This window comes from Puntigrus tetrazona, chromosome 18 (assembly GCF_018831695.1).
Source record: "Puntigrus tetrazona isolate hp1 chromosome 18, ASM1883169v1, whole genome shotgun sequence".
Lineage (NCBI taxonomy): Eukaryota > Metazoa > Chordata > Actinopteri > Cypriniformes > Cyprinidae > Puntigrus > Puntigrus tetrazona.
Window position 1 is genome coordinate 12,318,578 of NC_056716.1, and position 13,616 is coordinate 12,332,193.

Below are 13,616 nucleotides of genomic sequence, written 5' to 3' on the forward strand. Positions count from 1 at the left end.
GGAGAAGCCATTGGTTCAGTGTTTTGCGGTAAGCAGTGGGAATGAACACCAGGTTCAGCCTTTGGAAAACAATTCGGGCTAGCGGGAACATTTTCCGTCTGAGATGTGCATAGAGCAGTATTAAAAGCTTCGAAAAAGCTGTTTTGTCTAATGTGCACCGCATTAATGCAGATGGGTGTGTGTGTGTGTGTGTCTGCACATTTAGTACATTTTCAGATGCATCCTGCTATTTGATGGTGCATCAGTTGAAGAGAGCCAGAAAGTGATTGCGGCTTGTTCTTATTTTGAATTTGTACTTTTGCATCTGAAAATGAAGGCCAAAACAGAGGATAGAAACTTTATGTGGTTGCTGTGTATAGACTCTTGAAAATGTTATAAAGTTAAAAGCATCACTTGCTCATCAATGGGTTCTCTGAAGTGGATGGGTGCCGTCGGAATGCGAGTCTAAATAGCTACTAAATCCGCAGTCCATCAATTAATGGTAAATAAAGCATTTTAATTTTAAGTCTGCATCTGGCCATAATACATAATAATGTTTCCTCCAAGAAAAAAAACAAATAAACATCCACTCTCACATCACAATCCACCAAGATATATTTAGAACTGTTTTTGCTTGTGAACAGTGCTTTTTCTTTGCATATTTCCCTTCTGAATTAGATTAGATGACTTTTTAATAGAGAATGCCACAGATGGATAGAGGACTATTGCTAAAAGCAATGGTTTAATGATAAAAAAAAGTCTTAAGGATGTATTTGTTTTTTTTGCAAACATGCAGCTTTTTACTTCAAAAGAACTTGATGGACTTGCATTTTTTTTTTTTTTTTTTTTTTTATCAGCGGCACCCCACCACACTGAGGATCCATTAGGGACCAATTGATGCAATTCTAAATTTCTCCAAGTTTGTTTGATGAAGAAACAAACTCATCTACATTTTGAATGTCCTGAGGGGGAGCAAATTTGCCTTCTTAATAGTTTTCGAGAAAAAAAAGAGAACATGCTAGTGAGAGAATCAGTAGCCAAACCTGTTTCCATTTAAGACCACTAGCATGCCAGTCATGGTGACAGACTGTTAGTCAGTTGGAAGAGGTCTGGTCCAGGTGGGCCGAGCTGATTTCAGGGCCTCTCATTTTAATGCGCGACTCATACTGCAATGTGTGACTAACATGTTACAGCAGAGTCTTGCCACTTTGAACTTTTGAAAAATCTTAACACAAGGGTAAAAGGCCAAGATGGAAAATACCCAGCTGTAGGGTGACAGGGCTTATCACAAAGGAATTGAAATGCCTTTCCTCTCTCATTTTCACACCAAAGGTACATGCTCTGCATGAGATGTTCTGACAAGGAAGCGTGCCTGATAATTCAAGATGTTTGCATGCATGTAGAGCCAGTTCTTAGCATGAACTGACACAGAGTGTTAAGATGTGCAATAGCATTCCATAACCTGCCATGCTAGCAGCTTTTTAACGGATCATAGGCACACTGAACTGGATGCAGATGGAAACATAACTGTCATATTTTGGTAAAAGGCAGCTTGGCACGTATTCCTAATGTCAAGATAGTTATTTGTAAGTAACATTCATAGATGCAAATTTTTATTTATTTATTTATTCTGGATGCTACTAAATTGCTTAAAATATTAGTGTTGTCTTTGTCTTTCCCATCGTTTTCATGCTTGCTGAAGGTAATGACTTAAAAGTATTTTGAACAATAGCATACGGGAATTGTATGTCATTTGAGATATGAGAGAAGGCATCTACAGAGAATGGTCAAAGCTACGCAAATATGTGCACATATAATGAAAAACATAACAGATGCACAAGTTTAGTATAGTAGGTGTTACACAGAGCACCTCTGCCACTCCCTCTTTGGTTTATCAGTTGGAAACCTCTCCTGATTACATTCACTACATTTCCCATAAGCCCTGTACATTTCCCATAAGCACCTGTCGCACCTGCTGCTAATTATCTGAGCTACTTAAGCAGCTACCAAACACGAGCTTATTGCAAAGTCTCGTTTGGTCTTGGAGAACGTTAAGGGCGTTTCTAGACTGCCTATTGTTGTTGATTCTGCCTGCTCCTTGTTCTTTTGTTGTTTGCTGACTTATGCCTGAATATCGACTACTGCTACTTGATTGCCGCCTGCCCTGAGTTTCAAGTATCTGGTCATGTTTGTCTGCTGGCAGCCCAGATCTCTGCTCTGTTTGATGTTCTGGCCTGTCCCTATTACTGCGAATAGACCCACCTATCACTAACAAAGCTGCGAATGGATTCCAGTCTCAGTGACGATTTATTACAGTGGGCTATAGTACAAATGACAAAATGTTGCATTTGGTATGCTCACTGGTAGCATGCAATAGTTTAGTGTGGGGGAGTACATTTTTAGTTAAATGCTCACCACTGCAAAGAAATTTCAACCGTATAGACGCCATGAGCATGACTTCCTGCTAAATAAATTGCAAGTTATTATACGTGTCCTATATTTCTGTCAATTAAACCATTGATTATGAATTTATCTTTTTTTTTTGTGGCCAAACAGGTTTGCAAAGCAATCTGAATCAATTGACGTTTGTTTGTGTCAGTTTTAAAGCTGTTTGGATACATCTTCAATCTGCTTAGACTGTTAAGTCTATAGAGTCTCCTGTCTTGTGAAATATTGTTTTTATTTTTTTTACATGAGCATATTACTAAAGAATAATTGAATAAATAAATAAAGCCCTCATATGAAATCCTGCAGAATCCCCTGAAATTTACAATTATTTGTGGTGCATCTGCAGTGCAATTTATGGCCTAGAATTATGCATTTTATTTATTTTAAGAGTAGTGATGAAGTGTAGTCTCGTTTTAAGGCTATGCAATCCTTTGAAGCACGCCGGCACCAAAAAAATTAAATGTATATTTTAAAATGAAGTAAATCAGTCAGTTTATACAGAAATGTAATCTAATTTGTCATAAATAAAATAAAATCAACCAATATGTTATAAATTTGTTAATATTTGCACAACTTTAAAAGTTGTTCATACTTAAATTTCAACTCAAAAAGTCAATGGCTGCCTATGTAGACGGTATCAAGCAAAGCCGCTCACTGGATTTTGGAAAAAGGCAAACGTGTTATTCATTAGGGACCCAACGGAAAAAAGTGGTTGCCCATGATTATCTCATTACGCTCGTAATAACAGATATGTTACTAAACAGGAAATACTGTTTATGTCAAACCATATGATATCATCAATAATCAATTACAACTTGAAGTGGTCGCAAACAGGAACACGTTTCTAACCAGCGGTGAATTTCATGCAGTGATCTGGGCTGGAGAATGACGGCAGAATTAATAACGCAGAAAGTTCAAATGATAAACAAATGCAAATCTGCATGCCCCAGCCCTCGCTCCCCTCGGAGAACTGTGACCAGCAATGAGGCCTGTATCACTCTGAAGGGGAAGGAGCCCGCTGTGACCATCATGCATTAATATACCAGTCTTCCTCCCTTGATCCAACCACGATGAAATCTGATTCTTCTCAGCGTGATATGAGATACGGAGCACAAGTTCACATCTGCAGAGTGAGAAACTGATATGTCATGTGGTGTCTGGAAGCTGGATCTCACATCCACGTCTGGCACACTGTGTGCGGTACATGAAAGTGCTGTTAGAGAAACGTTTATCTTTTAATAAACTGCTCGCATTGTGTTAAAGTTCCTGGGTTCCTTGTACACAGAAACGACTCTAACCTTCACTGGCAGTGACATTCAAACATAAGTTTTAATTTTTATTTGGCGTACTATTTATACGCGTTTTCATGAGACTGGGTTGTATTTGCATGACTCTAAGGTGCCATTGTTATGTTTCAATGTAAACATAAACTATATAGTATGTAAGCATGAAATAAAATAAAATAAATTAAAATTAAAAATAATTTTTATAAAATAAAGTACAATATAATTCAATAAATAAATACATAATTTAAAATAAATAAATGTAAATGAAATAAAATGTTATTAAATTAGAATATATTTAAATAAATTTAATAATAATTTTTCTCACAATTCTGACTTTCTATCTATCATATATATATATATATATATATGTGTATATATATATATATATATATATATATATGTGTATATATATATATGTGTATATATATATATATATATATATGTGTGTATATATATATATATATATATATATATATATATATGTATATATATATATATATATATATATATATATATATATATATATATATATATATATATATATATATATATATATATATATATATATATATATATATATATATATATATATATATATATATATATATATATATATATATATATATATATATATATATATATATATATATATATATATATATATATATATATATATATATATATATATATAGATAGGCACTTGAGATCTATTTTTTTTTGTTGATTAGAACTCATCCTGTGCAAAGATATCATGTTTCCTTCAAACATTTATATAATTTTGTCCCATGACATGCACTGGAAAATAACAAGAGTTTCACCATGAATACTGTATGCGATGTATATACCTTTGAATGTTAACTTACAAAGGTCCTTACATGACAAAACGTTACGGATCTGAGGCCATGGAGCTGCTCAGGGGGGCTGCATTAGCGCCTTTGACAGGTGATGGAGGTGTCTGCCACCCAGGAGGAGTCTGCATCACTAATCATCAAGGTCGTATCCAGGAGGGGCAGAGACATCACTCTGCTGACAGGGACGCTACAGGTCTATATGTGGGTGGATTCTCCGCTCCCGTTGAAAATCAATGACAATTTTTCACTTTCTGAGACACGACAGAGATGGCATTTCTTTATTTTTCTTAAATGCAGTGATTTATAAGAAAACAAATATCTGGTTCCTTTTAAATATTTATGCTTATGTATGAAGTTTTTAGGGGCTTAAGTTTGGTTTGAAAGTTGGACTGAGAGCATTGTCAAAGGCTGTGACCCTTTGATTTCTGCTGCATGGAAAATGCAAATGGAAAAATGGATGAAGTCATAGAATTTAGAACGATAAATCAGAAGTAGACCTATGCACTTAATTCTGCAGTATTAACTTAAAAATAAATAAATTCGATGTGAACACATACATTTAATCTCCAGAGCTGCTCTAAGTATTTCACCATTTCATTTTATGAACATTATGCAGTCTGCTTTTCTTCTTTTCTCTATATATATTTATAGGTTGATTGCAAAATAAATAAATAAATAAATAAATAAATAAATAAATATCAATAGTAATAATAGACATTATTGTAGTTCAGATTTTAATACATTATTAATTTGCTAAAATTTAATGAATTCATTTTATTACACATACTTTTTGATTATTTAAATCATTAGGATGGAATCCATGAACATTTAAGAGGTAAACTTTTTTTTTTTTTCTAAATAAAAATGAATAAATAAAGCAGATTTTATAGGGCCCTGCCACACTCAAAAGAACATTTATTCACATCAAACCATAAAAGTTTTATTGAACTTTTAAAAACGTGGAAGATTTACAAAGTGTTTTCCCCGAAATGCCATTAAAGTTCATCAGATTCTCTCATGTGGTAACTCGACTGTGATCCCCCTAAATGGACTTTCTATTGTTGTCTCGTGGCCACAAATGTCAAAACAAATAGAATTTTCAATTAGTTTGCTCACAGAGCACCTTAACTGAGCAATCATAGCAGAAAGGCTGTCAAATGCTGGCCCTGTGATTCTTCTTTTATGATCCGCAAACAGGCTGTCATGCTTTCAGAGACGGGTGGGGGACCGCTGCTCCGGCCTGCCAGCTCGGCCGCCTGTTGAAAGTTTATAGTGCATTACAAACCTATTGATCACAGCTCTGGGCAGGCCTGCTGCTCTTACAGCAGAAAAGAGCCTGTTGTCTGTAATGCAGTTGCACTGATAGGCCATTATTTAACTCCAACATAATTCAATGGCCTTTACCGCACGCTATCACAACAACTAAAGAATAATATCGAGTCCCTGGGGTTTGGCCTTAAAGGATCAGCTAGCAAAGTGATTGCTGTGTCATTCCGGCTGCTGTGAACTTTATGTATCTCTCTCTCTCTCGGTAGCTGGCGTTAAAGATTCAGGTTATGCGCTGATTAGAAAAGTTAAGTCCGGTGTGCCTTCCCAGAGGAAAGTTTTATTGCTCAGAGGCTGCTCTTTCATGGCTGAGAAGACTTGATGGAATTCTCTGTTATGTTTCATTTAATCATCTCAGATGTTTCTCCTAAAATGCCTCAAAGAAATAAACAGTGATTGATTAAAACTACTGCTGACATGCGGTTTGAGTTCTGAAGGCTTTCAAACTTTGTTGCGTGACTTTTTACCTTGGTAACTAGTAAAGCCTTAGCAAAAGCTTCATCTCATTTATGAAGGCGTATATATTGTATGTATGTACAGTATATAACTATGCATGTTGTTGCACCACATGATCATCACGCTTATAATAGAATTGTATGTATGTTAATGTATGGTTAAATAAGACATTAGCATCAGAAATGAGCATTATGCACAGTATGAAACCCTTTATCTGGCAAGACATGAAGTCATATAAAAAAAGAACAATGGTCTCTTTAATATCTCACGTCTTCAAACCTGAAGCACAGGTGTTATAATCAAGTTTCTTAGGCATGATCATCAGCAATTTAATCAAAGAAAAGATCATGCCTTAAAGTTTAAATGGAAAAAGTTGAGACCAAAAGATGTTTCAATATATCCTGCGTTCCCTCTCCCAGCAATGCGTTTCCAAGTTTAATTGAATCTTCCAGCGTGCATGGCTTTACTACTGTAACACCATCCTGCAGGGGCTAATTGAATTTCCTTCTGTATGCTTAGCTATACATTTTGAAATCTGGATCGATTTTTTCCATCCCTCGTGGAGCTAGGTCTTGAACAAGGTGATTAATAAGAATTGCTGTAACAAAGCCTTTCTCCGACTTTCACTATGATGACAGAGTCATTTCAGCCTTCTGGGCCACGGCTGTACAACTCTGTACGTAACTGGACTTTAGCGATCTTATCCTCTTATTCCCCCTACCCCCCAACTTAAGTAAAAGAGAGAATACACAAGAGTTATTTTGTTTGTGACTATTTAACCAAGTCAAGCGCAATGTACTAGATTATTAAGAAGATATTTCAGAGGTTCTGGTCGGATGCTCGGTGAGAAGCAGCCTGGATTTTAGCAGAAAAAGACAAAAAATGACCATTCCTTTTCAATGAGGCTCTGAACCATTAAAAACAAAAAAAGTAAAAAAGAGCCTTTTCTTGTCCTCATTGTGTGTTTGTGTTATGTAATAGAAAATTGTATCTGACTGCTGAATTAAGGCAATGGAAAGCAGGCCCAAAGGGCAACTACAGTTATGGGAATAAAACTCATAGCAAAAAGCCCTTTCTTTTTTCTTTCTAACATGCAATGTCTTTCTCTTTATTGTCATACATATTTCATTTTTTATGCTTCTTTTCTCAATAAGGTGTGTTAAAATGATATGCAGATTAGTGACACTTTGAACAAAGAATAAAAATTCAAACATTTAGGGATGGATGGATGGATGGACTAATCAATCAATATAAAAAAAAAACCTTCAGTAACAGGGTTGAATGACAGAGTTTGACAAAAACAATACATTTGTAATTATTTAATTTCCCATCATGCTGTTGAAAGACTTATTTTTAGTTTTTGCTGAAAATAAGTGCATCCAGTTGCAACCAATCAGAATTGAGCATTCGGAACATATATATGTAATCGCAATGTTTACTTTTGCAGGCGTTTTACGGTTTTGATTGTTGGATTCAGTTGAGATCTACAGTATGAAGAACATCCGGACCTATGGAGTACACTAGGGCGGTTCAAAATAATCCATTTTAAGAAGGGATACAGACTTATTATTATACGTTTGAGTCGTCTTTCCATGCTTGGTTAATGTTATGTAATAGTTTCTTACATATCTAAAAGATCCAAAAGGTTCAACGCTTTTAAAAATATCCAAGGAACATAATCATTAGATTTCAGAGGTTTCAGAGGCTGCTTGTTGGGACACTCCCAATATTTTAGCAGAGAAAAGTCCTTTTCTCTGCAGTTTAGCTTTATCTGAGGCTTCCACAAGTATGGTTTACACATTTTTTTTAAACGTAACATTACATAATATTAACACTGAATGAAGGGGGGGGGTGTTATAAAATGTCTTTATGTTTAATGGTCATATTTGGCCTGTGGCTTCTAAAAATATCAAAGGTGTAGTATACTTGTGGAAAGTGCAAGCATGTTTCGAACACCATGACATCCAGGTAGACTGCAGAAAGCGCAGCGCCTGAGGTCAGCTAGGGCCCCAAAAGCAGTTGTCCCAAAGTGACATGTAATTGGTTACACTTTCCACGCTGAGTGTCAAGCACAAAGTGAGAGCGGTGTGGGGCAGTTTACAGGTGTGGAGGCTTGTGCTGCCATTGTTCGCTGTTATGTGAAGTGCTGCTCTGAATGTCCGTCATTGTGCTCTAGAGAGAGTCAGCCAAGCGATCAGAGGCTGTCTGGGAAAAAAACACCCCTGGGACAGAAGCTTCGTCCTGTCGGGAGAGACAGTCATGGTCAGATAATAATGAAGACATCATGGGGGCTATAGATAGGCGTCTTCCTCTGTAGAGTCTTCAAAGTGTTTAGAGATTCTCACTGCACTGGGGAGCAGCCATTGATTCTGCCCTAGGTTTGCTAGGTTTTGCTTATTGAGGTTGGCAGAGTCTGTTTGAGGACGGAATCCTAATGTTGAGCCGCCATTCAATTCGGGATCTCTGGAAGTGAGTCTGGGCCATTGTGCCTTGATGTTTGATGGAGCACTCAGCAGTTAAAGATTCATGAAAATGCATTATTCTGTTTTCTGCCCGTCTTTCTAGTACTATTGAATCAGCGAGAATGCATACGCTTTTTTTGGCATGGACGGAACTTTATAAATCCGTGTTCATAATCTTGGATCAGCCAGTGAGTGAGGATTAGAGTTTAATGAAAAAAATACTGATTCATTCAAGGACAGATCCACCCTTTCTTAGCAACAATGATAGTCATATAATTGTATCACATATCATTTTTTCATATCACATTAATAGGACATACCAATTACTTGTTGAAAAGGAGTAAAAACTGTTTCTGGACACTTAATATCAGATCCAAATGTCTTTCTTGGCTTCTGCCCCAGACTTAGACTTGCTAAGAGAAATACACAGACATACAGCTGCAGTCTTACATTTAAAATCAATAGAATTTGAACTCCCAGAGGAAATACAAGTTACAAATGAGATCTCTTTAATATTTTTCTTTTTTATAGAACCACGTTTTCTACACCCCAGTAATCCCACGTTTTTTCTGCAGAGTTTCAGAATAGATATAAATATCTCAAACTGGGCTACGATTTGCCAAGATAACAAATTCTGCAATCAAGTCAAAGACATCAATTTGTGTTGTCCATTTAAATTTTATAACTATGTCAAAATATCACTTTTATCTTCAGTTAGCAACTAGACTCGCAAAGAGAAATTCACTTCAGCTGCAGCCTTACATTTCAAAAGTTACAAATGAGATAATTCTGCAATCCAAAGTCAAAGATACCAATACGAACTCTTATCAAATTAATACTCGGCTATTCATTTTAATATTATAGCTATGCCAAAACGTCGCTCTTAGCTTGAGTTAATAACTAGACTTGCAAAGAGAAATTAATTCAACTGCAGTCTTACATTTCAGACCAATAGAGTTATAACTCCCAGGGGAAACAGAAATTAGAAATGAAATCTCTTCAGTATCTGAGTTGTATCTTCTAGACAGCAGTGTGATTAAGCAGACAGACACAAATGTTCTACTTCTCAGTTTTTCATCTTTCAAAAAAAAAAAACTTAGTAATTGCATTTTTTTTTCTACTAGAGTTTCAAAATTATGCATCAAACTGTGCTCAGATTTTGAAATACTCCAGTATTTCTCATCAAATTCTTCCAATGCGACCGTTTAAATTTTATAACTCTCTATACACATTCTCTGTCAAAACCTCTCATTTGCGTTCGTATAATACTTCCCTTAATGAATTTTATCAAAATCAGACGAAGTTGATATTTCAGTGAAACAGCCGAGACCTCCATAAAGTCTTTCAAACTCTGAAATATCAACCACTGTGCGATAAAACATTCCTGGCTGCAAAATCATCTGTATGTAAATCAATCAAACAAGCAAATCGATCAAACTCGGCACTCAGCATATAACAGCGCAATCTCCTAGAAAGCCATGGAAGCACAAAAAGAAATCTTGCAAAACAAGCCAGAACGCCATCAAACAGCAGAATTAAATGTTATTTACGACACGAGTGTTAGAAAAATATCACCGAACCCACAAAGAGCTCTCGCTTATTGTGCTCAGTTATATTACGCTTCTTGGCCTAGTTCCTGTCGAACGATATTTCTGTCATCTGCTGTATTTAGTGATTAAATCTAAGTGTTGCACATCTGAGCGTAATTTGGATGGGTAGTCTAGTCTATACAGACGAGTTATGACATGTGACTGATTGTAGCACATATGGTGCCACCGTGAACGCTCTCACCCCCTGCTGGCCATCAGTCACACTGCACCAGTTTTACGAGATACCCCTGACAGTGGAATCAGTTGCCGTGTTGACACTGGCTGCCAACATTGACTGTTTTTGACACAAACTAGAGGCCAATCATAAAGTCAGCAACAGCTGCCGCAGTCTTCAGAACATATTTGCCCCAATAGTCTGCCAAAAAAACCCAGTGGCTTAACACCCACGAGCAGCTGCTCAGCTGGGTTACATGCGAGAATGTGCTTTTGCTGGAATGCATTATGTCTGATTGTTTTTGCTGGCATTTTTGAATAAATATTAACATCTAAAATTATGGCGCTCTCACAGGGAGCACCTAAGTTCGTGCACTTTGGCTGAGCCCGCATGCTAAAAATAAAGATCATAAACAAAATGATTCTTTTAGCAGATCGTGCACAGTATTTACGTGGCTGCTTGACTGCAGGCCTAGAATAACCTTAGTTGCTTAGGTGAACGTTAACGGTTCGATCTAGCAAGAAGCTAATATTATTAGCCTGTGGAGATCACTGCGCTGTGGCTTTTGTGTTTCCAGGCTGAGTTTTATCTGCTGAAATACAAAGGAAACTGCTGCTTTCAGCTCTGATGCAAGGATTACAGGAGAAACCTCTTTACCTTCGCACCTCAACAGCATCGACTGAAATTCACACGTATATTTGCTCTTAGTCTCAAAGGTTGTGAGAATATAACCTCTCGCAAACTTTGAGAGAGACTTGAAGTGTTTGTGTTGACCTTGTGTTGTAATGCAAAGGTAAAACTGACATGTTTTATTTATATATATATATATATATATATATATATATATATATATATATATATATATATATATATATATATATATATATATATTTTTTTTTTTTTAAAGAGCATCATCAGATTGTAGTTCTTTGTTGCTACCTGTGTTAGTTTGTATGGATAACAAGTTAAAGATTAAAATCAGCCAGGATTAAAACCTATATACTATATAGTACAAAGAAAGAGTCTTCGGTAACTCTTTCTTTTGCTAGTCCACTTTAGACATTGTACTAACAGTAACTTTACATCTACATATCAACCAGCCGTCAATTAAGTATTAGTAGATTATCTGTTTAATATCTTCTAACACTTTATTTTGATGAGTCCACAACATGCGACATACTGACTATTATATGTCAACTTATTCTGTTAACCCTAAACCTACCATAACAGTCTACTCTTGAGAGTTAGTTGACATGTAGTTGCCAATTAATCAGAATTAGTTGACATGTACTTGACATGTAGTTACAAAGGCACTTATAGTTACTACAATGTCTAAAGTGGACTGTCAAAATAAAGTGCAACCCGATTTTCCCTTTATTCGATTTATTAAGTTATAAAAAGTTATATGCATTTAAGATTTCAATTCATTCCATGCATTTTTCTTTTTTTTTTTTGAACTTGTAATTTTTGGAGTGCCACATCCAATTCTCTTTTTCAGTAACCCATTTCACTCGTATCTATGTCAAATAATTTGAAGAAAAGATCTGTCGCTACTTTAATTTTTGATTGATGTGCTTCTGACACTGCTGTCATCATTGTAAGGGATAGACTACACTAAATTTCTTCATCATTTACTCACCCTCATGTTGTTCCAAACTTATGAATGTGATGAATGTCTTTCTTCAGTTGCACACCAAGGAAGATATTTTCAACATATATTTTCCTTTCCTTTTTGTTCTTTCTCTTTCTTTCTTTCTTTCCCCACGCTAAGGATGTCAGTGGTGACCAGCAGATTTTTTTTTTATGTTCAACAGAAGAAAGAAACCCATACTGGTTTGGAACAACGTAAGGGGACATAATGCCAGAACGTTCACTGTCCCTTTAAGCTCTGAACTCAACCATCATGTCTCTTAAAAAAAACTGACTGGAATTCCGCTTGCGAAGTGAAACCTGTTGTCAGTATTAGGCCTAATTGTTGATTAAATAATGCATCTCAGGAAAAGATGCAAACGATTAAATAGAGAAGAATTCTTGATCCCACAGTGCGTTTTCTTCATGCTGACTTAACATGCAGGAATGAAGGAGTGTAAACACAGCGATGTTTTGATTATCTGTGGTCAGCTGGTGCTGCGTCAGACTGCAAACTCTTTTTGTGATTCAGAATTGTTGATTGTTTAATGGTGGCGGCATGAATCAGGCGCAGTTCATAACGCTCTTTCTTTCTCTTCTCCTGCAGAAAAGCCGATGCCACAGGGACCTCCCGGCGGTATTTTTGGCATCTTGGGAGTTGTGGTGGTGGCCGGTCTGATTGTAGGAGTGGTGGCCACAATATGTATGGTGTACAGGAGAGGACAGAAGCCCCGTACAGAAACAGACAATGATCTGTAAGTACTTCAAGTACCCAAGCCTTTATGAAACCGTTTACAGCAGGGATCAATCTACAGTAACACAGCGGAAGCACAGAACAGACGTTTAGTCTTGTTTGTGGGCTTACAATGAAATCATGAAGCAAAATGCAATCAAAATGAAATACTTGCTGCAAACAAATCCTGCTGCTGAAATATCAATCAATCAATCAATCAATAAAAAAAGTCAAAATAAAGCAAATAATATGATTTTCTGATTTTGTCTGTAAATCTGCAGTCTAGACAATTTTGGTGAAATTTTTGTGATTAATAAAATAATAATAATAATAATAATAATAATAATAAATATAATATTATATATATATATATATATATATATATATATATATATATATATATATATATATATATATATATATATATATATATATATATATATATATATATATATATATATATATATATATATATATATATATATATATATATATATATATATATATATTACAGTTTTGATCTATATCCACTGACATACAGCTACAGTTGCTTTTCAAAAATAGTAATAGTGATAATAGTAAAAATGCATTTTAAATTGCGTTTAACCATTATGATGAGTTTTTTTATTAATGCAGACTGCTTTTGATGGCTGAAGAAAGAGGGTATTGAAACGGTAATGCA

The 13,616-nt window shown here is 35.5% G+C and overlaps 1 protein-coding gene across 4 annotated transcripts in view; it reads left to right on the forward strand.

Moving 5' to 3' along the window:
* Positions 1 to 13,616, forward strand: part of nectin1b (nectin cell adhesion molecule 1b) — a 189,789-nt gene that overhangs the window by 129,114 nt on the left and 47,059 nt on the right. For all 4 annotated transcript variants that reach the window (XM_043264728.1, XM_043264732.1, XM_043264731.1 and 1 more), the window contains exon 6: positions 12,809 to 12,956. In XM_043264728.1, coding sequence (XP_043120663.1) covers positions 12,809 to 12,956 — 148 coding nt within the window. The remainder of the gene's footprint in view (positions 1 to 12,808; positions 12,957 to 13,616) is intronic.